Below are 25202 nucleotides of genomic sequence, written 5' to 3'. Positions count from 1 at the left end.
TTTATGAGGGGAAGTGGATATTTTCATATAGGAATTTGGGATTTTTGGTCGGTTCCTATTTTGTTGGGCACTCGGTCTATTTAATTGAAAAATGCATTGGTTAAAATTGAGCAAAAATGATCATATATGGTAGTAGTTTATCCACAACGTCTCATTTGTTTTTACAATACATCGTATCTTATTTTATTTTATTTAATTATTTTTATTTTTTTAAATTCTTATATAAAATAAAATAAATAATTTAACTTTTCAAATTACAAAATAAAAATAATATTAAAAATATATATTCTAATAATATTTTATTTAACTTTTAACTTTAATTTCAACTCATTTCATCTATAAAAATAAACGAAGAGATAGTGAGTTGAGTTAAGTTGAGATTAAATCAGATTATATGAGATGAAAGTTAAATAAAATATTATTATAATATTCTTTTTATTTAAAGATTTAAAAAAATTGAGTTATTTATTATATTTTGTATGAAATTTTGAAAAAATTGTAATAATGAGATGATATAAGATAATTTGTGATGAGTTTAAATGAAAAAGTTGAGGTTTGTCTTTCTTTTTACCTTATATAATTTACACCAAAGTTAGGTTTATAGTTGTAATCTACATAATTTGGCCTTATTTATTTTCACAACTCATCTCATTTCAATTTATTTTATCTCATTTAATTATTATAATTTTTTTAAATTTTCACACAAAATAAAATAAACAATTCAATTTTTTTAAATCTTAAAACAAAAATAATATTAAAAAAATATATTATAACAATATTTTATTCAAATTTTAACTTTAATCTTAACTTATTTAATTTTATCTCATATCATCTGCGAAAATAAAGGAGACAGAGTAAGCTTCAAGCCTGAGCTTTGCTACTCACCATTCCTACACACCACACTTATTTTTATTTTTTTTAGTTTTATTATTTTTAAACTAATCAAATTCTTTTATTCATCATCTATACATTACACATTTAAGAAAATAAATAAATAAAATAAAATAAAAATAAATATAGTGTGTGGAAATGATAAATAAAATTATTCTTTCTTGTACAAATTATAAATCTATTATAAGTAAGAGTTATCGATATTGGCCTCTCATTTAAAAAAAAAAAAAAAAGTCTATAGCCATTATTTTTATTTCTCAATCTCCACTAATTCATCTAGGTATCTCTAATATCTCAAATACTATTTATTATTGTATTATTATTTTTTATCTAATTTTTTATTACTATTCACTACTATTTAAAATTCTATTTTTTTTATTATTACTATTCATAAAATATCTAAGATCATTTCACTATTTAAATACAATCTAAAAGCTCTATTACACAACACAATATCATACAAATATTAATGATGAATAATATTATATACTACGCTAGTTCATATTACTTAAAAATACAATACTTTCCATCCCTCGTAGATTATTTTTCTTTCTATAAAAAATCAATATCGATGGATTCATCTTATTATAGCAAAATAAGGGTGAGATAATGGTTTAATACCTGAATTTTTCAAACGTGACACACTATTTAACGTAAGAAAAATATTTTTTGATTATCAATTAAAATTTTGTTGTCGTGATTTTTGTGATAAGTTAAATATTATAAATTGCAAAAAAAACATTATCTTAAAATGTGTAGAGTAGTGTTTCTTAAAATTTTACTTAAAACTTTAACTCGTTTTATCAAATTTTTTAATTTAATTTTAAATTTCATAATTTGTATTGTTAATTAAATATATTTTTTTAACCTTTTCCGTTAGCATTGTTCTTTTTTGATGTCTCAAGAGTCAAGTCGTACGTGCACGGGTTACAAAGACGACAGATCCGTGCAGACCCGGACCTTTCGGTTTCGTCAGCGTCCACTTTGTACATTTGTCATCACTGACCTTGCATTCCTATTTCTGTTTCGCTCTCAATCAATTCGTAAGCCCCCCTTCCCCTTCTCTCTTCTCTCAAAAATTTTTCTGTAAGCTTTCCCGGTCTGACCGGTCCTATCCCGGTCGATCTCGTCGTTGATCAAACACCACCGTCGCCACCGCCACCACCAACGACTCGGTCATGAATCCCGAGTAGTAAGTACTCTCCTATCTCATTCTCCTTATCTTGGATTATTGCGGCTTTTACCGTTATTTGGTCGCCGGGAGAACGAATTTGTATAGAGAAAGAAAATTCTGAATCTATCGTAAATATCGTGTTTTTTTTTTTTTGAAATATCTTTCTCGTGTTTCTTGCAATTAAACTCGCGTGAATTTGACTATCTCTTTATATCTCTGATGGTTTTTTGCTTTCGATGGTGGTGGATTTGTGGATTAATCTTCCATTTCTCTCTAGGGCATTAACTGAATTCGGGAGTATTACCCAATTAATTATCCTTCAGGAAAGAAAAGAAACTTTAGTACGTATTATTATTATTGGCTGTTCGATGTTGTGAGCTTTCTTAGCGTTTATTTTTTGTCTAATATGTATCGGCAACCAATCGGAAGCATCGTTACCTTCTCTGGCTGGATCTGCCACATGAATGTTTTACTTCCGATTGGTTGATGGTTTCTTATGAAATTTATCATTTGTACTGAAATCATTCATTGCTTGGATTGTAATTTTCAACCTCGAAATGTTAACCGTCTTAGGTTTCAGATCTAAACGCTTGGTTCGATTGGATAACTCTGTGTATGTTTCTGCACGCTATCGGTCGCATGCTTGCATATTTGTGTATTTCTTGTCTCTCGCTCTGATCTGGTGTCGTCTCTCACTGTCCAAGAAAGGTAGTCCTTTAGTTGGCTGGCGCCCATCTCCAGCTCTGTTTCCAGCCTTATTTCACATACAATTCCCATAAAAAGCAAGAAGCTTGAAACTTTACTTCGAGAAAGAAGGTGCTTCTTGCCGTGTGGTTCAATTTATATTCTGTTTGTTTCTTCCGCTCTAGTGATCACAGCATTAGAGTTAACCCTTAATTAATTCAATTTGGTTTTTGGGTTCAAGACATGAATAACGGTTTGCGGTTGTGCCATACATATGCTACCTAACACTAGTGTCACGCTGCAGCATTTAAGTGAAGACATTGTTGAATATCTTTCACGAGGCCTCACTAATGTTTATGTTTAGCACAATAAATCTTTTTTTGTTAAACAGAGACACATCTGCTAAACAAAGTTACAAATTTGCCATTCAAAAAAGTTTATTGATTTCATGTTCTTTTCTGCAGTGACTATTTGTTCAAGCTTTTGCTTATTGGAGACTCAGGTGTGGGCAAATCATGTCTTCTTCTGAGATTTTCTGTAAGCTATTGAAATTCCAGCCTTCATTAAATGCTCCCCTCCACCTTCCCCAATCTATTGTTGGTTAATTTTTATCTTGTTCATATTTTTGAAATTTGCTTTATCTGATGCCGTTTTTTCTGTTATGCGCCCCTCTGGATATTGTAATCCATCAAGCTCAATTTTATTTTCACCATCATTATTGTTTTTATCTTGGTGTAAATGTTTATACTTTTCTTTCTTGCTTAGAAGAGAAGAAGATTTGAGTCTCTATATTCATACCATGTATGGGCTGGTCTGCATTGTTGAGGCCCTTTATAAAGTTGTGATAAGATGTTTGTCTTAAATTAGTGATTATATCATATCAACAAGTGCAAAGAAGCGTTTGTACTGCAGTCTAGTCTGTAGTGTAATGCCACATGTTTGTATGTTGTGGTATTATTGTATATTATATGCAAAGAAGCATTTGGTGTTCTAAAAAATTCTGGAAAAAATGTTTGTATCATTGTTGGAAAGTTTCCTTGTTGCCAACCATACTGAAGCTACTGTGCTATACTTAAACTTTCTTGATCAAAATTCATGAATATCAATGAAAAGTGGAAATTTCTTTCATCTTCTTGATTAATATCTTCTTCTCTTTGATTCAGGATGATTCGTACGTGGACAGTTACATTAGTACCATTGGAGTTGACTTTGTATGTATCACCTGTGGGTTTTACTATATACTACTTTAACCAAAGCGATATGATTCTAATTGTACTGTTCCATCTATTATTAGAAAATACGCACAGTAGAGCAAGATGGGAAGACCATCAAACTCCAAATCGTAAGACTTCTCTCCCCCTAATTTTTCTTTAAATTTTTTAGGAACTGTATTAGTTCCTGGGCATTTAGTTGACTGACTAGTTTGCAAGTGAAAATGGTCTTTGGATTGTTTTTATGCATCTGCCTTACCTTTTTAGGTGGTTACCTTGTCCTTGAGGTATTGGGTAAAATGATGACATAAAAGTAAGCCAATGGTCTCTGGATTAAATGGAGTCTCCCTCCCTTTAAAATAGGTGAAGGGCGAGGTCACGGGTTTAGCTTTGCATGGATGCATGAGATGTATTTATTATCACTAGAAACATGATACAGCAGGAATTACTATAGTTATGGTGGTAAATCTTTTATTGTATTTTTTTGAAGATATCATAGAAACATAATATGAGATGAGTTAAACTAGCTTTGGTGCTAAAAGGTTATACATAATTTTTTTGGCAGAATCTCATGATACAATTCTGCATTTTTTTTTTGGGGGAGGGGGGAAATTCTGATTTATTCCATAATGAGGTTTATAGCATCTACATTACTTTTTCAATGATCCTCGGTTCTACCAGGTAAGGTCGTTTATTTGAGGTTTACTCTAGGGGTGGGTCGGAAGGATTCTGCCTTGGTGAAGTTTCACATCATAAAAATAAAAAAATAAAAAAAATCTGACTTACTAAAATAACAAGTTCAAAAGAAGACATGGCAACTAGATAAACATTGTTATAGACAAATAAGTCTGGAAAACCAATATCATATCATCTCCTTGTGGGTTGGGATCATTTTTAGCTTGTTTGCATTTCACTGATGTCCATCTTCGTGCAGATAAGGCATTGGGATGGAGAATTTTTTTTAATGCTGCTTCTAGATGGAATTGGTTCAGTTATGCATATCCACGATGTGCATGTTGCTATTGTTCCTATCTAGTTGTTGAAACTCACCTGTTTTTATTTTTTTTATTACTTTTTTCCGGGACATGCAGTGGGACACTGCAGGACAAGAGCGTTTTAGGACAATCACCAGTAGTTATTACCGTGGAGCACATGGGATCATAGTAAGCTCTCTCTTCCTCTAATTTTGTTTTTTTTTTTTTTTTGGCATTTTGATTATGGATGTGAATTTGTTTGAATTTGTCTCATAATGAACTTTGCATGTGCGGCAGATAGTTTATGATGTGACAGACCAAGAGAGTTTTAACAATGTTAAGCAATGGTTGAGTGAAATTGACCGATATGCTAGTGAGAACGTAAACAAGCTTCTGGTTGGAAACAAGTCTGACCTCACTGCCAATAAAGTTGTGTCTTATGAAACAGCCAAGGTAATAGCTATCCCTGACTGTTTTGTGTTTAAATTGGATTATTGATAACTCAAATGACACTCTTGCCCATGATCTGGCTGGGTTCTAATAGGCCTTTGCGGATGAAATCGGCATTCCATTTATGGAGACAAGTGCAAAAAATGCTACTAATGTGGAGCAGGCATTTATGGCCATGTCCGCTGACATCAAGAACAGGTACTTCTCATCTTTACGACTTTCTGATACCGTTACTGTAATAGTCCGTTTGAGAAGAGGTGTAAGTTATAACATTGCATATCAAGGAGAAAACAAGTGCCGGACAGCTTTGAGGAGCTAATTGATAAATAAACTCAGCTTTATTTTGTTATTCAATCCTTGCGTGCAATTGTCTTTCTTCTATGATCAATCAAGTAATTTTTTCATCATTTTTTTCCAGGATGGCGAGTCAACCAATGAACAATGTAAGACCACCAACGGTTCAGATCCGAGGACAACCTGTTAACCAGAAGGCTGGCTGCTGCTCTTCTTAGTTGCTCCTTTTTTATTCCATTGCTATGTATGCTTGTGAGAGCAACCTTCTCTATGAATTAGAGTTGCTGAATCCCACAAAACCGATATGATGATGATTCGCACGTCAGTTTTCCTTTTGGATGTTCTGCCATTCGTACCTTTTTTTGTTTGTTTCTAAATGGTCTGTACAAATGATCATATGCCCAACATCAATCTCTGTTAATTGTTTTCCGTTGTTCTTGTCGATAACTCGATGGCCTTTTCTATTGCAGTCAGTGTCTTTGTGATTTGACTTTAATCGTTCTCGTATTCAAACCTAGAGAATAGTTTTTATGATTTTATAAAATAGTGCACAAAATTATTGCGGTCGAGAAACTTAAAATATCTTCAATAACAGTGAAATTGTTTGAATTAAATATGTTTCTTCGTTTAGTTATACAAATAAAATAAGATAAAAGTTAAATAAAATATAGTTAAAATATAATTTTTATTTTGATATTAGAAAAAATTGAATTATTTATTAGATTTTGTTTGAAAACTTAAAAAAATTATAATAATTCTTTTGGATAAGGAAAGAAAAAAAGTTTGAGTAAAAATACAACAAAGTTAAAAAAATATTAAATATAATTTTTGTTTTGAAGTTTACAAAATTAGTATTATTTTTTATGTTTTGTTTAAAAATTTGAGAAAATTATAATAATTAGGTAATTATTATATGAAAATGTTAAAAATTAAAAATTAAAAAATATTTTATATTTAAGTGATGTTTGAGAATGAAATATTTGAAAATTCTTGAGATCAATTGCATTGACAAACGGATTCTAAGAGATCTAATAAATTTTTCTTTTATTTTTATGTTTTCCTTTTTTTTTTTCTTTTTTTTTCTTCTTTTTTTTTTTTTATTTAAATTTTTAAATTTTTACTGTTTATTATTATTATTATAATTTTGAGACAAGTGATAAACTTCACCGCCACGCATATGCGGTGTCACCCCTCTAGTTACGCTGATTTGTTATCATGGCACAAAAGTCTTGGAACCTCTGGGCACATTTGAAAGCTTTCCTTTTCTGACATAAAAATAAATAAAAATAAATAAAATAAAACCCGAATACCATATTTACTGGTTGGGTGATCACTTTATGTCAGGTTATTTGCTTCGAGTGATAAGTGACTTAATTGGAGCCTAATCTGAATAATTAAATCAGTTAATTGGATTCGGACATTTAAAATCTTGGATTCGGACATTTTTATATGAATATTTTTATATAAATTAGTTGGTAACTATTAACAATTCGAATAATATTAAATAGAATTTTAGAGTGTACGAATTTTGTATATTTATTTAAAAAATTAAAATTAATTATTAAAAAATATAAAATTTTCTCTTAACTCTTAAATTTATCCTTTTTCTTTTTTAAAGTGTGAGATTGATTCATCGTTGTTTAAATTTTGTTCAAAAGATTATAAAGTTTAGTTTATTTTCAAAAAACATCTTATTTTTATCTCATTTCATTTCATATAATTATTATAATTTTTTTCATTTTTAATATAAAATAAATAATTCAATTTTTTTAAATTTTAAAATAAAAATGATATTAAAAAATATATTTTTATATATTTTATTTAATTTTTTAATTTTAATCTGTAGAATTTTTGTAATAGAAAAATACTGATGGAAAATTAAAGTTAAAAACTTAAAATGCACCCGACACGTGCCGGACCAAACAACTCATCCTAGCCTCCCAGGTACTACTAGTACTACTTCGTATCCCAAATTCGGCCGAGTACTTGATGACCGGCCCCGGCGCTTCCAAATCGTAACCCTTCAGTACTGGTTGCTTTCTAAGCGCTCTGTCATCCGTTATCTAGTCCAATGAATCATCATCCCTTGTGATTTTCGTCCGCTCCTTCTTGCTTTTCGTTTTCTTTTTTGCTTCTAATTTTTTGGATTTTTGAGCTGTAAATCCTCAATTACTGTCTGCAAATTGCAGAAGCTAATCGTAGAATATGTGCCGACAAGATTCCCGTGTACGTATGTCGGCGGAGGAGGAAAGCGCCGCCGAAGAGAGCCTCTCTATTTACTGCAAGCCCGTAGAGCTCTACAACATTCTTCAGCGCCGTGCCATCAGAAACGTAGTCGCCCTACAATTTGTTTTTGTTTGTTTGTTTGTTTTTTTTTTTTTTTTTGTGTGTTGCTTTTGTCTCCAATTCCGTCTGTGCGTTTCTAACTGGGACACCTGTTTTTTTTGCTTGTGTAGCCTTCTTTTCTTCAGAGATGTTTGCGCTACAAGATAGAGGCAATGCATAAAAAGAGGTATATGGTTTTCCAGTCCAAATTTCGTTTTACATTGGTGCTCATATGCTACATTTTCTCTCAGCTGTGCATTTTCTGTGATTGCTGTTGTTGTTTTTTCCCGCAAATGTTTTTAAGCTTCCATTGAGTATCTGTTGGATCTTGGTTCTTAAGTAACGCCGTCACGTGGACGTCCTAATGAAGAAGTTAAACTTTCAATAATAAATAAATAAATAAATAAAGAAGTTAAACTGAGCCTTGGATTAGCGTCTGCGATATAAAGAAGTTCGATACTATACGTCTGTTTTTGGGCAAAATGATTTACATATCTTTGTATTGAAATTTACTATCATCCAAATGCCACTACTTTGAAGGTTTTCTAGTATTTAAGAGAAGGAAAAACCTCCTGTCATGATTTAGATAAACATCCTCAACCAGGTTTTGCTCATGCTTTTGAATTTGACGATGATTTTCATTTGTGCTCCTTTTATTGTAACATTTAATCCTTCCATCAAGTATATGACGAGAACAAACGATAGCGCCTAGCTTTTCTGTTTAAGAATACTTGAATCTTTTTCTTCGCATGGTTAGTTGAATTTCATTATTTTTCATGACCCTGGAGTAATCAGTTGAATAAGGGCACTAGAGCTAACAATTCGAGGCTCTTACTTGGTTCCTGTTGGTTGATCATGCAGAATACAAATGAAAATATCTGTACCTGGGACTGTGAATGAAAGTTTACAAACTCAAAATCTGTTTCCTTTGTTCATTTTTTTGGCGAGACTAGTTTCCGATGTTGCAGATGCTGAGGTAAGAATGCATGTTTTTTCTTAGCTAAGTTAATTAATCAATTCATGTCTAATTGAAATTATTCTCACTTTGCTAGTATTTGTTGACAATAATCTGCTGTTTATATCCCTCCCCCCACATAAAAAATAGTATTCAGCTGTGTACCGCTTTAGTCGAGTGTGCATCTTGACCAATCCAACCGGAGTTGAGAGGAGTACTCAAATTCAAGCAGCAAATGTTATTCTTCCTGAGATTAATAAGCTAGCAATGGAGGCTAAATCTGGCTCACTTGCTATCTTGCTTGTCAGCTGGGGTATGCAATAATAGTTATTTTCTTGTCACTGAATGGTGTAAGATGGATTTAAGTCTGACTCACTGTAATATCTGGTCATATTATTTTCTTGCAGTTGGGGCCCAAAATCCTTTGCTCGGAATCAATATAACCAAGGGATCTTTGGATATAACTTCTTTTCTTTGTAAGATATTCTTTAGTTGCTTAACTTTATTTTATATAAACACTTGGCTTCATGTTTTAGCTTAATAGTTAAAGTGCTTAACTGTTTATGAGTGGTTGGCTCTGTTGTTTAATCAATTATAAAAAAAGGAAAGGTTTTTTTTTTTTCGTTCATTATATCTACTCTACTTATGCTAAATGCGTTTAAGGTTTCTATGTGGTTCTGTTTTAATACCATTTTTTAACTTCCTAATTAAAAAGTAAATATTTATCTCTCAAATTATGCTTTGATGGCGATAATTTTTGGGAGAAAACTCCAGATGGTAACTGTGGATTGCCCAATAGTTGCAAGGAAAATTTTTGTGAAGTAGAACAATCTGGTGAATAATGAGAAAATCTTAGATATAATATTATTACATTGGGTAGGAAGTACAATACATAGTTAACATTTAGTCTCCAAATTAGTTGTTAAATGTATTTTCCACCCCATGATGCATATAATGTGAAACATTGTCAATTTTTTTTCTCAGCTAAGATTTTTGCTGGTTTTGTTTGTTTCTTACTTGACAGCAACTGTTGGAGGATACTGCTTATGGGGCAAGCTACCATTCGAATCACTTTATATGTCGTGGGAAAATTCTCCAAACTTTAGTTTAGGCCAAAGGGCTGAGATAATCTCTACTGTGAATATGCATTCTTGCTTCTTGAAGGTATGCATTCTAGATGCCTACTAACTAATTGTTTCTTCTTGTTTCTTGCTGAGACGTGCAAATAGCTGCATAGACATATCGTAGGATTTTTTCATCTTCTAACAAGTTTATTTTCACTTTTCCTCAGTTTAGTTGTTTGAATGAGGACAAATGCATCTCAATTCAACTTCCCTATAATCCTGAAACTCTGGTATTTTCTACCTTCAATGTTCCTTTTTTAATTGTGAAAAATGAGTATCATTTATTTTTTGTTTTAATGTCCGTTTATCTTATTATTATATTTATCCTTTTCACATTACTCTTCTAGGTCGCTGTCATCAATAACATGTCTTTTTTTGGGTTTCCTCAGAGTACATCGCAGCAAGTGCAAGTAACCATTTCTGCAGAAGAGATAGGGGCCCAGGAGAAATCTCCTTATAATTCGTACTTATGTAGTGACGCTCCTTCATCACTGTCTCATATTATCCGGTAATTTTCACTCCTTTGTCATATATACATGTAATTACATTCATAAACACAGCCACACAGTAGTACAAATACAGCCACATGGTATAGATAATATACTATGTTACCTATTAAAAAAAAAGATAATATACTATGTGCATTGTGCTATCAAGATTAATAGTCTTATTTTTTTTCACATACAATAATGAGATGATCTGTATATTTATATAATGCAATTATCTACCGACCATAAAGGCGGAAATTTCCTTATTTTGATGAATTTTTTAGCACATCAATTTGTATCTTTAATTGAACATTGCTTTTTTTTTTTTTTTTTATAAGTAATCATAGAAATGTTATTAATAGAAAAAGACAAAGCCCAGGTACACAGGTAGTATACATGAGAAACACCTAGTTAGAGTTTACAATCGAAAGAAGAAGGTCATGAACATTTAGACCGTTACAAACATATATATATATTTTGATAAATAAAAATAAGATATATATCAATAGGAGTAACCAAGTACACTGGTCATATACAAGAAAACACCTAGTTCATGGTAGAGAGCTCCTAATGACCCAAGATGCCCGTGAAAATTAGAAATCTATCCTAAATACTCCAAGCCCGAATTGGAATAGAACACACCTTCCCATCCCCAACCCCTTGTTTCCCTTAAGACTAATACTCCTCCTGAAACTCCCTCTACGACGATGTCTTCGTAAAGCCCTCCCTTTAGTCTTCCCTTGACTTGAGTTACCTCCCTTAGTGTCGTAGTTGATTAGCCAAGAAAGACGCTTTAACTCCCTGCTTTCCTTAAAACTTGACTTGGTTTCAAGCTAGTGGTCCACCTCAATAGCAGTGAGTAGTGCTTTAAATTGGTCTTCACATCCTCCATATGAAAGTCCCACAATATGCTAAATCTCGTTAACCTTATGCAGAACCCAATCTGATGGTGAACCCGCTATATTGTTTATCGGAGGGAGAGAAACTAGGGGAACAATATTATCCCTAGACACAGTTCCCAATTGCACTCCCAACCCTAGACATTCCTCCTCACAAGGCACCAACGACAAACCACCAACGACAAACCCATAATTTTCTCGCCGCCATATCTTGCATTCAAATCCCGAACCTCCTCAACAGCAATATTGTTGTTGTCTAATGTTGTTATCACCATTAAAGGTTCCTTCATCTCCGACATAGGCGTTGTCGTTCCATTGACAAGGACATTGCTTGTAGGTGCCCCACCCCTCGACGATCATTTATGTGCCACTTTGTCAGACCCTACTGCTCCCTTAGGAGGCATAGAACAGGTAGGGGAAACACCACCTTCTGTTACTCCATTTTCACATTCTAAAAGAGGCTTGTCTGCTTCTTTCAAAGTACTCAAAACTCTAGAAGGACCCATATCTTCAACTAAGAGTGAACCTTGGAAAAAGGTACCAACACCATTTGCAACTGGTGATTGAGGGCAGTCAGACGGCAAGCTGCCGATGTCCTGAGTGATATCGGCGTCCGACGACCCTATCTGTGATAGCGTCGAAATGCCCTATGTTGGCGCACTTGAGGCCTTCAAACTTGTAGGATCTACCCCCTGCCCCCCCTCGTTCGTTTCCGACCCACCAACCAAGCCCGTGACCAGGTCCAACCCCTTATCCTCTTTTTTTTTTTATAAGTAATAAGAAATTTTATTTATCAAAGAGTAGGCATAGCCCATGTACATTGGAAGTATACATGTAGGTACACCTATTTAGGAACGAAAAACAGTTACAAGGAAATCATGGAAGCTGAGACCATTCATATCTAAAGCAATGGCCCACATAAATAAAGTCTTCCACATAAAACTCCTAAACTCTTCTAAGGAGCGTTCATGATCCTCAAAATGTCTATCGTTTCTTTCATTCCAAATGCACCAAAGAATACATAAATGAGCCATCTTCCACACAACTGCTATCTATGGTGTCCTAGTAATCCCTCTCCAACTTGCTAGTAGTTCCACCACACTTCCCGGCATTACCCATGCAATTTCTATTCTACTGAAGAAATAATTCCAAGTTTCTCTTGTAAACTCACAATGTAAGAGTTGATGGTTCACCGATTCACCACTATTTCTACACATACAGCACCAATCTGTGATAATTAAACCACGTCTTCTAAGATTATTAATAGTCAGAATCTTCCCTAAAGTTGCTGTCTAGACAAAGAAAACAACCTTTGTAGGTGCCTTACTTCTCCAAATGTTCTTTGAAGGAAAATTCTGCCTATGTTGTATGGTAGATGATTCATAGGAGGAACGTACAGAAAAAATCCCTTATCCTCTTTAATCATAAGATCTCTCAGATACTCCATAACTCCCGACAATTGAGCTCTTACAGCCCACAAGACCCCTCCACTTCTTCCACCCTCAAACACCCGACAGAGGCAACCATTCCACCCTGCAACACATGGTGTTTACCTTCCTCTTCTCCCAATGTCACCTGACAACTTTTGTCTCCTCCAAGTGCCTTACCCTTTCCTTCCGCCGTAGAGCTATTCTCTACCGGACTACCCATCGGTGACCTCAACACTGAGGCGTACGAGGCACCTTTGACCGTGGGAGGCCTTCCCAATGTCTTTCTATCAACAAACTCCCCTTTTTTGGTTGCATGCTTTAGAACAACGGCTTTGGACCCAATGATGCTTCGAATGGAATGCAGAAAACCTTTCCATCCAATGCCATTTGCGCCTTCCGAGATCACCAACAAACCTTTCCTCCTCCCATTCTGAAAATCTGAGAGTTGCAAAAAACTACCCCTTGCGTTAATATGATGTTAAATGATGATAACTCTATTATCCATCCTTAGCTCCTTGAAGAATCCCTCATGACAAATAGGTTCTAAGCAATCCTCTATCCCCTTAGCCACCCATAAAGCTGCCTTCCCACATAGACACATGAACTTAGCTATCCTTTTACTATGTTCAGAGATGCGAAAACTATTTCCTCCCTCTTTCATAAAAACGTAATTTTTTATTCCACCTTCAACCAACTCTCTCCATCCATCTGAGACGAATCCGCGTCGTACGTTGTCATTCTCTGATCCCAAATCACAGGATGAAAGCAGATCACCCTCCATCAGAACAACACTAGAAAATACCAGAACAACATGCAACATTTACATGCACAAGCCTTCTGTGCATCTCTGAGGAAACCGAGAGGAATACGACTGAAGAAGAAGGATCTGATTTGTTGCCGGAGCTCGGCCTTGTCTGTGACTGACAAGATCTGCGTCGTGCACCAGATCTGCGTCGACGAAAGCCTAATCTGTGAGGATCTTGGTCACCGGAGGGAGGGCCGTTGCCAGGGTTTCCTTCGAGGGGTCGCCGGAGCCCATCGGTTTTGTCTGTGGTGGCCACAGGTTTGATGGTGCCTGACAGATCTCGTTTCTCTCTCTCTCTCTCTCTCTCGTCTTGTAAGAATTATGTTTGTTTTTTTTTTTTCAAAAGAAAATGGTCATTTACTTTATACTTTAACTTTTTAAATCTCTCGTAAAGATAATTTTTTATGAGTTCATATTAGAGGATCTTTTTTTTAAATCAGTACATATTAGAGGATCTTTAACTATTCAATGGTTAAAAATTAGGATAAAACCACTATTTCATGTGAAAAAAGAAGGGGGATTGTCAATCTTGATGAACCCTGCCTGCATTGTAGTTAATCACTACACATTTATTTAAAGAAATGATAGTTGCAGTCAAGAGTGCGCATGCGTCATGCAATCACTTTGAAAAAAGTGAATAAATACGGGACTCATATGAAAAAAATTAATTTTTTAATAGTGGACCCCACTCTTTTTTAAAGCGACTGCACGGCGCTTGCGCACACCATGACTATATGTAGCATTACTCGTTTATATATCCCCGTGTTCTTGTGCTTCAGAGATGCTGTTAGAATTGCATTTTTGAAACCGTCATAGTTTGCTTTCAAGAATTGTCACTGTTAAATCTTCTCCTAGAACTCATATACTGCACATATTTTGTTGTGGCATTTTTTATCTTAGAATTCTTTTATCTGCACTAGTTTTCTATCAGTTTAACAAGCTTTGATTCAAGAATTTTGTCACATGCTAGTGTAGATTATCACAAACTAACCTCAAGTCAATCAAATCCATAACTAGGTGAATAATATTAAAAAATGTAATTTGATCATGAAAAAATGTGTATTTCTGTTCATTTGGAAGATTAGAGTATGTGCATTTAGCATGCTTATTGTCTATTGCGTCGCACTTCAACATTGGATTTGTATATCTTTGTTTTACCTCAAGGACATATATTAAAAAATCTGGCTGCTTTTGCCATCCAGGCTAAGGGCAGGAAATGTCATTTTTAATTACCGATACTACGACAATAAGTTGCAAAGGACAGAAGGTGATATGAATTTTTCTTTCTTTTCTTTTCCTTTCGGTTGTTTTTTATTAATTTTTTTATGTTTGTTGTCGCTGAAAATTAGTGCCGGCTGGTCTGATTAGTCAAGAGGAGCCCTTATCTAACAAGGGTTCCTAGTTTTTCTTGGATTCTTTTGATTAGTTGTATTAGAACATGGATTGGGCCTTGTTACACCTTAATTGTAGCCCTAATAAACTTTTATAACAATCTTGAAGCCCACATGGACCTACAAAAATTAAAAAAATTCACATGCAAAAATAAGTAACTAAATTCATAATTTACCTCTTAATAAAGTCTTGGGTGTGAGTTGGTTCATCAGTTTATGGTAAAGATAAAGGAAAGATAGAAAATATTAAATGGTTGATCTAAGCACTCTTGGACCCGTGGTGCTTGAAAAGCACCTCTGAAGTTTATGATATCCCTTGGTTACTGTCTATGAAGTTTATGATATCTCTTGGGTACTGTCAACTTCATACATGGTAGGGCTGTACAGAAACCGACAGCACCGGCCGCCACCGACGCGAACCGACCGGCCGCGTCAGGAACCGGCCGGAACCGGTGGAGAACCGGTCGGCGTGTGGTGGAAATTTCAAGAAACCGACGTTCAGCGGTTCGGTCTCGGTTTGAAGCTGGACCGGACTGCTGAACCGACCGATATAATAAAATCTTTTTTTTTTTTAATATACCCTTATCAAAACGGTGCCGTTCCACTTAAGTTTAAGTGGAACGGCGCCGTTTTAGTTAATAAGTATTACAACAGATACTGGAACGACGCCGTTTGGCATTAAACCAAACGACGTCGTTTTATTAAGAACGTAAGAAAAAAAAAAAGTCTGAAACGACGCCGTTCCACTTAAACTTAAGTGGAACAGCATCGTTTCGTTAAGATTATTCTTCTTCCCCGATCTCCTTCTTCCCGAACTCTCCTCTCTCTCTCTCTCTCTCTCTCTCTCTCCCTCCTATGCATCTCTCCCTCTCTCATTCTCTCTCATAATTCTCTCAGTAGAACCGCCAAAGAATCGACGCCGATCGAGAACCGGCAGAGAACCGCCTCGATCGGTGTCCTCCTCGCCATCAACCGGTTACGGTCGGCGCCTCACCCATTTTTCCAGTCGTCGGTCGGCGTCGGTTTTGCCCAAAAACTATGCCGACGACATCGGTTTTCACCCCTAATACATGGTTCACCCAGTCCAAGATATGTTCATACCCGTGGGTAGCCCTAGTGGTAAGGGTGAACTTGTGCGCATGAGCCCCATGTCACAAGTTCGATTCCCCTTGGGATCAAACCACGATTTAAGTGGGAGGCCATGGCGGTGAGTTGTTGTGCTAGTCTCCCTGGGGGTTTACGTATAGTGGGTGAGTCCTAAGGGCTCTGTTGTGGGGTCCGTCATTAAAAAAAAGAAAGAAAAGGATATGTTCATACAATCTTACTACTTACATATAAAAAAAAAGGTTCATATAAATTAGGGCTGCGCACCGACGCTTTCGGAGTCGGAGGGCCCAACTTCCGACTCCGACTCCGACTTTGTCGGAGGTCGAATCCGACCTCCGACTCTGACTCCGAGACATACAAAATCCGCTCCGACTCCGACTCCGACTTGTCGGAGCGGAGTCGGATTTTTTTATTTTTATTTTTTATCTTTTTTAACTTCATATTTGACCCATCTTAAAAAAAAAAAAAAAATTGAGCTTTCAAATTTCAATTTTCTCAATATTACAATCTAAACTAATTAAACTTTTGATTATAACAAAAAATACAACTAAATAAAACAAGTAACATACTGACATGCATTAAAAAATTAAAAAGAAAGTCCTATTGCAATAGAAACGGCGCCGTATTGTATAGTAGTATACTAACTAATATAAATCTATTTTATATATTATATATATATGAAAATTTATAAAAAAAATATATGATATATATTATTATATATGAATATTAAAAAAAAGGCACCGTATACGAAATATTAATAATAAACTAATATACTTGATATATATATATTAAATCTCTAATCTCTTATACTTGATATATATATATATTAATATATATAAATATTAGTTATACTAATACTTATATTAGTATTAGTTATTATTAATACTATATATTATAGTATTATACTAATAGTGATATTAATACTATATATAATTATAGTGATTAGTATAACTATATTAGTATTAGTTATAGTGATTTAGTATAACTATATAATATATTACTATAAGTTATAACTATAGTCTATATTAGTATTAGTATTAGTTATAGTGATTAGCATAACTATATATTAATATTTGCTATAGTGATTTTAATTTAGTATAACTATATAATAGTATTAGTATAAATATTATTATATTACACTAACTATATCACTGATAGTATTAGTATACTAATGTCTAATACTAATATATCACTATAGTTAATAGTATCACATAGTAATATAGTATTAGTAATTAATACTATAGTGCTTTATATAGTAATTTATATATAGGCTTAAAGTGGTTTACTAATAGTATTAGTATTAGGCCATAAATCTAATTATTATACTAATGTATATTAGAATTACTAATATATTTATCAAAATGAATATGTTGAGAATTTATTAGGTCAAAAAATATAATTAATACAAGATATTGTTATATAAAATTTATATGAATAATACTTTAGTTATTATACATTAGTATTATATGTTATTATAAATTTATAGATTAGTGTTTATCCATTAGTATATGTATTACAATATTACATGTTGATGTTATTATGCATCTTAGTGTTTATAGTATATTATATATACATTAGTATTACATGCTATTATATTTATACATTAGTAATTTAGAACAACATGGTAGTAATATTGTAAATTTTTAATAGTATGATATTTACATATAGTCATATACTAAACTATTATTAGTAAATTTAGTCTATATATTATAGTATAAATATATTATTTAACTAGTATATTATTGAGTTTAACTAACTATATAAGATATAGTTGTATAAAATTTAAATAATTAATATATAGAAAAACACATTTTTATAAAATATGTATAAAATTGGAGGGGAGGGTCGGAGTCGGATTGGAGCGGAGCCGGAGTCGGTTCATCAATGACTCCGACTCCGACTCCGACTCCGACTCCGACTCCGATTTTCAAGAGGAAAAAAACTCCGACTCCGACTCCGACTTGTCGGAGTGGGATTCGGAGTCGGATTGTCGGATTTTTGCTCAGCCCTACATATAATCTTACTTTTCATTTCCATGTACTTTCAGATATAATGGATATTGGTGTGATGACTGACTGGCTCTTGGAAATTTCTATTTTTACTTTTTTTTCCTGCTATTATAATCCTTTCTAATAGTTTTGATGATGTATGCTTTTTTCCCACTCTCTTCTTTTAATGCATGGTTGTGGTGTAGGAGCCATAATTTGGTTAATTCTATAACTTGCAGTAACAGAAGACTTTTCCTGCCCATTCTGCTTGGTAAAATGTGCTAGCTTTAAGGTGAAGCTTTTTTTTGAATTGCTTTCTGATATCTTTGAAGTTCATTTCATATGAAAATGAACAGATAGTATGTATGATTTTTCATGTTGATGCTCATAAATTTTGAACCTTCTTTTTGTAGGGTCTCCGATTTCACTTGTCTTCATCACATGATCTCTTCAACTTTGAGTTTTGGGTTGGTAATTTTCAGAAATCTTGTCATTCTGGTGATTAAGCTTTGGTGAAGCATGACTACTGAAGCATGGATGTATTATAGGTGACTGAAGAGTATCAAGCTGTAAATGTGTCTGTGAAATCTGATACATGGAGATCTGAGGTGACAATTAACTTAACCGTGAAAAATTACTTTATGATCAGCTATTGTACCTTGTTCCTCATTAAGTGTCTAGCATTATTGGGTTAAGAATACGCATGTATTGTGTTGTGTACAACAATTTGTTTTTGTGTCTTTTGCATTACTGTTTGGAATTTATTTCCAATTTTGTTCTCTTCAGGTTGTTGCCGATGGTGTTGATCCTAAGCAACAGACATTCTTCTTTTGGTAAGTAATATCTTCTTTTTTCTGTAGCGTGAGCTAATTAGTTTCTTTGGCTTTGTGCCATTTACAACTATATTCATCAATTTCTTAGGATAAGTGTGGGGGCTCATTTCTCTATGCAGCTCAAAGCCACTTAGACGCAGAAGACCAAAGAACCTAGTTCAAAGTGCAAAGCATGTACATCCACTTGCCTTGGAGTCAGATTTGCCATCAGAAGTCTGTGAGCTTCTAGACAAGGCGGATGGTATGTGTCCTTTCATTTTTATCATGTATCAGCAGTCTCAACTGATCTTCTAATTGGTTCTTTTGCATGAGCTTCTAAACACAGCTAACACACCATATGGCGTTTTCTCTACGTCTTGGCGAATATGTTCTGCAACATTTTGTAATCTCCAGATTTCAGTTGCACATTGCATCTTGGTGAAATGACCTTCTGGAGTTTATTGGATCTTGTGAAACGACCTCAGTTGCTGTACTAAAGTGTTGTTGCAAAAGGCCATCTCAAACTAGGACTGAATTATTGAAATCTATCTAGCTTTGTGTAACAATTGTTGAGCCTGGATATATATGAAAAAGGTTGCATGAACCTATTATTGCAGGTTTTCTTAGATATCATGTTTTTAAACAAGCCTATGGGATATTTCCGGTCGAATTAATAAATGCATTGTGCTGTAATTTAGATATCTGCTGATACCGAGAAGATTTTTTATTTTCTTTTTTATGGGTAATACTGAGTAGGGTTCTCGGAGTGGATTATTTGTTAGGAAACTATCTACCCTTCATACACTCCTACGGATTTTATTCATGGACAATCTTTTTTTTTCAGATGCTTATTCTAGCCAAGGTGATAAGGCTCGTTTCTCAGGTGCGGATGATTTGCAGAATGTCATTCTTGGTGTGGAAGAATGTTTAAAATATGTTTTCTCTGGCTTTATTGTTGCAGGGATTTCAAATGCCGTACCACAATCACATGTAGATCCTGATTGTGTTCAATCAATACTTGGGAACAATCTTGTGCCCCCTACCATGCTACAATTTGCGAAGACGAGAAAGTTATCTATTGAACGTTCTGATCCCAGAAAGTATGTCTGCTAGTCCTCTCTCTCACCCCTACCATGCTCTACAGTGCATTGGAAATCACCTCCGTTTCAAATTGGCTAGCCACTAGTCTGAAAAGTTGTTAGTAGTAGGGTGAACAACTATATCAAGTTTGATACATTAACATTAGAGTAAAGATATTACCTTTCATGTTCTCTCTTTAAGCAAGTATAAATGTCTGAAATGCAATGTCTTTCGTCGACCAAAATCTATGTCAATCTCTCTTATTTCATTTACCTGCATAAATTATTTTAAAAAACACGAGAAGATTATACCGAGGTAAATGAACTTTATTCCTATGGCATTTGCGAGGCCATTCCTTGCTGCAAGGCCATTAACTTGCCTAGTTTCACAACCTTGGAATTTCCCTAGTTAAGATGTTTAGTCAAATGCCTGCATTGGTTCAAAGCCTCAAACAGGATCTTTATCTTCAAAGGTTGGCGAAATCCAGTACCAAGTGGTATTTGGCTCATATCTAACCAAGCTTGTATTCTATTTTGGGACATTTATCAGATGATCAAACCAGACGCATATATTATGGACAACACGTAAAGATTTGGTTTGTCCAGAATTTCTAAACTAGAAATTTCATCATTTTACATACCATAAAAGATAACATTGCACAGCAAATCCAGACTATTACATTTACTTTTTCTAATCTTTTCAGCTGTGCCCTGCTGCGGAAGCGACAGTTCTTTCACTCACATAGAGCTCAGGTGAAAACTTCATATCATTTAGGGATATAGCTAACTTTCTTTTCAGCAACATCATCTTTTGTTTTCGATACTTGTTACTGATACTTATTACTCAAAATATCTGAAACTAGTTTTATCTTGTGCTTGAAGCTGATGGCACTGGAGCAAGTATTAGCAGATAGGGATAGTGAGGATGAAGTTGATGACGATGTTGCAGATTTTGAAGATCGGAGGGTATGCTTAATGATTTTCTGGTTAACAATATTTTTTTGTTGTTGTTTCCTTCCAATTGTTTCTTTGGTTTGAGAAAGAGTTTCTGTTGAAGAGAGTTTTTCAGGTAACCTTCAAGAAGTATCAATTTTAAGGATCAAAATTAGGATCCTTTATGGGATAAAAGTGGAAATGATATACATTTCTCTATGTTTTTAAACCAAAACAAGGGAAACTTCTGAAATTTTCCTGTTGTGGGTTCAATGGTTCAGTTGATTGGTCTGATTATAGGGCTTCGAGCACAAAATCAGTGAGTTGAAATTGAAGAAACAAAACAATGTGAGAAACAATGAACAAGAAATTCAAAATATTTTACAGGGTTATTTAAAGCCTCCGTACTTAAATATTGTTGCTTACATATGGAATGTATTTCATAGCAATTCGGAAGTCTCAGCACATTGGGTTCTTCCTTTTTGGTCTCCATTGATAAAGTTAGATTGATAAAACAAAGTCATGGTCCAGTCTTTCTTGATTCAGTGGTCAGTTTGCTGAACATATTTGGGCTTTGGGTTGGGTGGTATGGGTAAAAGCTCATTCAATTCAACTAGAATCTCTGCCCATATTTTACTCGGAATTCTGTCCTCGTTAGTGATTCGGAATATGAGATAGCATTGATACAATTTCGAATGTTGCAGATGCTTGATGATTTTGTTGATGTGACCAAGGATGAGAAGTTGATGATGCACATGTGGAACTCTTTTGTGAGGAAGCAACGGTAATCTTCTCTCCTCGTTGTGACTTTCTTATTTTTTTTGGCGTTGCTGGGGATTCTTTGATTTGATGTCCATTGCCAGAAGACAACCATTCAGTGCCATGCCTCTCTGAACTGTCCGAAAGGGTCTTCGGCATTGGTTTTATTTCTTTTGAGGCGTTTGGTTTGAAATATTTCCTATGATAATATCAGGGTGCTAGCAGATGGTCATATTCCTTGGGCATGTGAGGCCTTTTCGAGACTGCATGGACCTGACCTGGTTCGGAACCCTGCCCTGATCTGGTAAGCCATTTTCATGTGATTCCAAATAGTGGTTATGCCTTCCTTCCAAGTCATCCTTTGAAAATATGGCACGCGACTTAAAATACATATGATATTTTGCATGTTAGCTTTGATCTTTTCCTTATTTGATTGGTAAGATTTCAACCTAAGTTCTATTTTGTTCCATGCTATTAGAGTGATAAATTGAAAATATCATGTTTATGATGGAAATAACAGGTCGTAAGTACTAATAATATAATATGTTCATGGGTGGTTGGCAGGTGTTGGAGATTATTCATGATCAAGCTATGGAATCACGGTCTCCTTGATGCGCGCACCATGAACAATTGTAATGTTACTCTTGAGCAATGTCAAAGCCAGGAATCCCATCCTAAACCCTAAAGAGATGGATTATGTTTCAAGTCAGCAAAGGACTCATCACTCATCACTGATCGATGTATTAATATTGGCCATGATTGCTACATTTGCAGCACCTTCTTCATTTTCATTTTCTACCCTTTTTTTTCCAAGCACACCAGCTTGTATCCGATTAGAAAAGAAAAATGTACCTTGTATGATTTAACTTAATAGGCAAATAAAAATTATGTACCCAAGTTCGTGACTTTTAGGTCTTAACCGGCGCCGTAGCAATACACGTGTAATTATTGAAGAAGTCCATCCCACAGAATAGTTTTAGGTCTTCATAGGAGAAATCGCAAAAAAATATTCTGAGCTAAATGTTGTATTTTCTTAAAATATAGATTTTTTTGGGCTGTTCGAGTAATATTATTCACTTTCCAATAAAGAGAAAATGTTTTCTCCCTATCAATTTATAAATCATGCTCTTAGATCGTATGAGTTTCAATTTATAATTACTTTTATTATAAAATAGATTTAATTTATATATTATAATATAAATTTTTTTATATGAAAGTCTTACATAATCACACACATCTACCTAATTAACATATCATTTATCATTTCTTGTAGTAAAAATGACTAAATTTCCTAGATCCGTTTTATCAGATGAAAGTTAGTATATATATGTATTCATCGTCAGCTTTGCTGGGCTAGCTTTTAAGACACTGGTAAAATAATAATTTATCAGCTAATAAGCGATTAATCTTCATAATAATCAGAGCCCCATTAATCGAGCGCCTCAATTACGTAGGAAAATGAAAATGAAAATTATGGGAATTCAAGTTCACTTTATAAGTGTTTTAACTCATTACATCGACAGTGATACAGACGCCATAAAAGCACTCAAAAAACTACAGAATTATAAGTACGAGAAATTAACGACAACCGATGAAACCTTCTAGTACATGCAGCTTCCATCACTTAGAGGAGGAGGAGGAGGAGGAGGACGGGCAGATCATCATGAGATCGATGCATATTATATGGTACTACGTTGCAGCTTAACCCTGTGCACCAGAGACATGCTGCTGTCCAAATTGCTCGGCCCTGTCCTTCATCTCTCGAGCCTTACTCGCCAGCCTCATGCGTGCCTGGTCTATTTGTTCCGCGCCGGGTGGTTGCCTTCCTGTAACGTACCTGTATATCCATGACAAAACGGTCACCGCCGCTACACCGAAGCCGCCAGACGCCAAGAACCCAAGGATAATAAGGGCCACCGTGATGACCGCCGGGACGAGAACCGGGCTGAATATCACAAACAGTGGGGTGGCCACGGTCAAGGAAATGACCGTACCGGTTAGGATCAAGCCGGAGAGGACAAGGAGGGACCCTCCGGCAGTGGCCGCGGTGGCTGCCTTCACAACTTGATGGGACCGAGGTTGCAGGTCCGGACGCTGGGATTGCTGTTGGTGCTCAGCCATTGGATGAAGAAGTGGCGTATGCTAATTAATGGGAATTGTGTGATCGTTCATAGTACTGAGAAATGGTCGGGGGAGGGAGGTGGGGTTTATAGAGATGGTGGGTGGGAGTGTAGGGGTGGAGAGGCACGCGTTGAAAAAAGCGGTGGCACGTGGTGGGGAGTTTTCATGCAGGGGTTGCATGTAGACGAAGGGGCTTGGTTTTAAGACACGTACGTCGAGTTTTGTCTGATTTATGATCGGATCGATCGTTTTTTCTCCCTCTGGAAGCTCGATCGGTTTATAAGAGCATTCCCATCCGATTTTTTAAATTTTTTTCTAAATTTTAGCTAAAAGGGATATTTCCTATAATTTTATCCTAAATTTTACTCATTTTTAAAAAACCTTCTACATCTCATTCCCTATCCTTTCTCTATTCTATTAAAATAATATTCTTCTATTATTTCTTTATTACTTTTTTCTCTCACTTTCATTTTCAAACTTCACTATTTAATATTTTTTCTTATGTTTTGAACTATTATTATAGTGAATATTTTAAATAAAAATTTAAATTATTTTTTTAAGGGTTTAATAATATTTTTAAAATTATTATTTTTATATTTTAGTAATTATTTAAATTATTTTTAAAAATATTATTTAAAAGTATAATAAATATGAGTATAAGAGAAAATGTAGTTGATTGAAAAAAGAATTTATTTTATTTATTTGAATAAAATATTAATAAAAAATGATTTAGGGAATAGGATGGGAGGAAGTTTTTGAACTTTTCCCTATAATTTTCCCTATAATTTAGGAATAATAGTGTTTTAGGCATCCGGATGGGGATGCTCTAATATGGGTAGTAATACTATTTACTTACAATTTTATTTACAAATGAGAAAAAATAAAAATTATAAATTTAAATTAAAGAAATAATGATGAATTGTGGATGCCAGTAGTACTAGTACTCATATCGAAATTAATGATATGGAAATGAAAATTCAAAACATAGGAAATTACTTCATTTTAGGCAGATCTCCATGCATACTATACAACAGTTATCAATTCATATTCAATTATGTTTTTACTTATTACTTTAAAAATAAAATCATGGGATTCTCATCTCTAAAAAATCTAATTACATGCTACAATAACAAGAATTTTTGGCAAATACAATTCTGAAAAATAATGGTCAGTTTTATGGGGACACAATCTCGACAATAACTAGTAAATTTGATCAATGTTCCTCCATGATCCTTTAAAAGCGATTAGGCGTTTAACAATGCCAAATGTGTTAAGCCTAATGCTGCAAAATAGAATGATACCTTCATT

The 25202-nt window shown here is 34.3% G+C and overlaps 3 protein-coding genes across 6 annotated transcripts; 2 read left to right on the top strand and 1 right to left on the bottom strand.

Annotated features, from left to right (window-relative positions):
• Positions 1–1818: 1818 nt before the first annotated feature.
• Positions 1819–6174, top strand: LOC108983311 (ras-related protein RABD2a). Of its 2 annotated transcripts, none has more exons than XM_018954900.2 (8): positions 1819–2083; positions 3214–3286; positions 3913–3960; positions 4044–4091; positions 5052–5123; positions 5232–5387; positions 5479–5582; positions 5803–6174. In XM_018954900.2, the coding sequence occupies exons 1-8, from the start codon at positions 2070–2072 to the stop codon at positions 5894–5896; spliced, it is 609 nt and encodes a 202-aa protein (XP_018810445.1). In that variant the 5' UTR covers positions 1819–2069; the 3' UTR covers positions 5897–6174. The 2 variants fall into 2 exon arrangements, with proteins under 2 accessions (XP_018810445.1, XP_035549325.1); XM_035693432.1 differs by having other exon boundaries at positions 1873–2083; positions 3214–3251.
• A 1439-nt stretch (positions 6175–7613) lies between these two features.
• Positions 7614–22678, top strand: LOC108983307 (polycomb group protein EMBRYONIC FLOWER 2-like). 3 transcript variants are annotated; one of them, XM_035693358.1, is made up of 22 exons: positions 7614–7710; positions 7868–8009; positions 8135–8190; positions 8865–8979; positions 9109–9271; positions 9366–9434; positions 9983–10122; positions 10250–10312; positions 10472–10590; positions 14907–14971; positions 18430–18482; positions 18604–18657; positions 18739–18798; positions 18977–19023; positions 19143–19264; positions 19847–19885; positions 19964–20102; positions 20786–20834; positions 20964–21047; positions 21719–21798; positions 21988–22077; positions 22338–22678. In XM_035693358.1, the coding sequence occupies exons 2-22, from the start codon at positions 7884–7886 to the stop codon at positions 22456–22458; spliced, it is 1854 nt and encodes a 617-aa protein (XP_035549251.1). In that variant the 5' UTR covers positions 7614–7710; positions 7868–7883; the 3' UTR covers positions 22459–22678. The 3 variants fall into 3 exon arrangements, with proteins under 3 accessions (XP_035549251.1, XP_035549249.1, XP_035549250.1); XM_035693356.1 differs by having other exon boundaries at positions 7624–7766; XM_035693357.1 differs by having other exon boundaries at positions 7624–7775.
• Positions 22679–23232: 554 nt separating this feature from the next.
• LOC108983309 (oleosin 1-like) lies at positions 23233–24020 on the bottom strand. Its single transcript, XM_019000720.2, has one exon. It carries the CDS (start codon positions 23892–23894, stop codon positions 23475–23477), a length of 420 nt encoding a protein of 139 aa, XP_018856265.1. The 5' UTR covers positions 23895–24020; the 3' UTR covers positions 23233–23474.
• Between the last annotated feature and the right edge of the window lie 1182 nt (positions 24021–25202).

The sequence above is a fragment of the Juglans regia genome, chromosome 8 (assembly GCF_001411555.2).
Source record: "Juglans regia cultivar Chandler chromosome 8, Walnut 2.0, whole genome shotgun sequence".
NCBI lineage: Eukaryota > Viridiplantae > Streptophyta > Magnoliopsida > Fagales > Juglandaceae > Juglans > Juglans regia.
This window is presented reverse-complemented; position numbering and strand designations above follow the sequence as displayed.

Coding starts and splice junctions, on each gene's coding strand:
- LOC108983309 (XM_019000720.2), bottom strand. CDS start 23,894: ATGGCTGAGCACCAACAGCAATCCCAGCGTCCGGACCTGCAACCTCGG.
- LOC108983307 (XM_035693358.1), top strand. CDS start 7,884: ATGTGCCGACAAGATTCCCGTGTACGTATGTCGGCGGAGGAGGAAAGC. Junction 8,980..9,108: donor CCGATGTTGCAGATGCTGAG/GTAAGAATGCAT, acceptor CATAAAAAATAG/TATTCAGCTGTGTACCGCTT. Junction 20,103..20,785: donor GAACGTTCTGATCCCAGAAA/GTATGTCTGCTA, acceptor TAATCTTTTCAG/CTGTGCCCTGCTGCGGAAGC.
- LOC108983311 (XM_018954900.2), top strand. Junction 3,287..3,912: donor GTCTTCTTCTGAGATTTTCT/GTAAGCTATTGA, acceptor TCTTTGATTCAG/GATGATTCGTACGTGGACAG. Junction 5,583..5,802: donor TCCGCTGACATCAAGAACAG/GTACTTCTCATC, acceptor ATTTTTTTCCAG/GATGGCGAGTCAACCAATGA.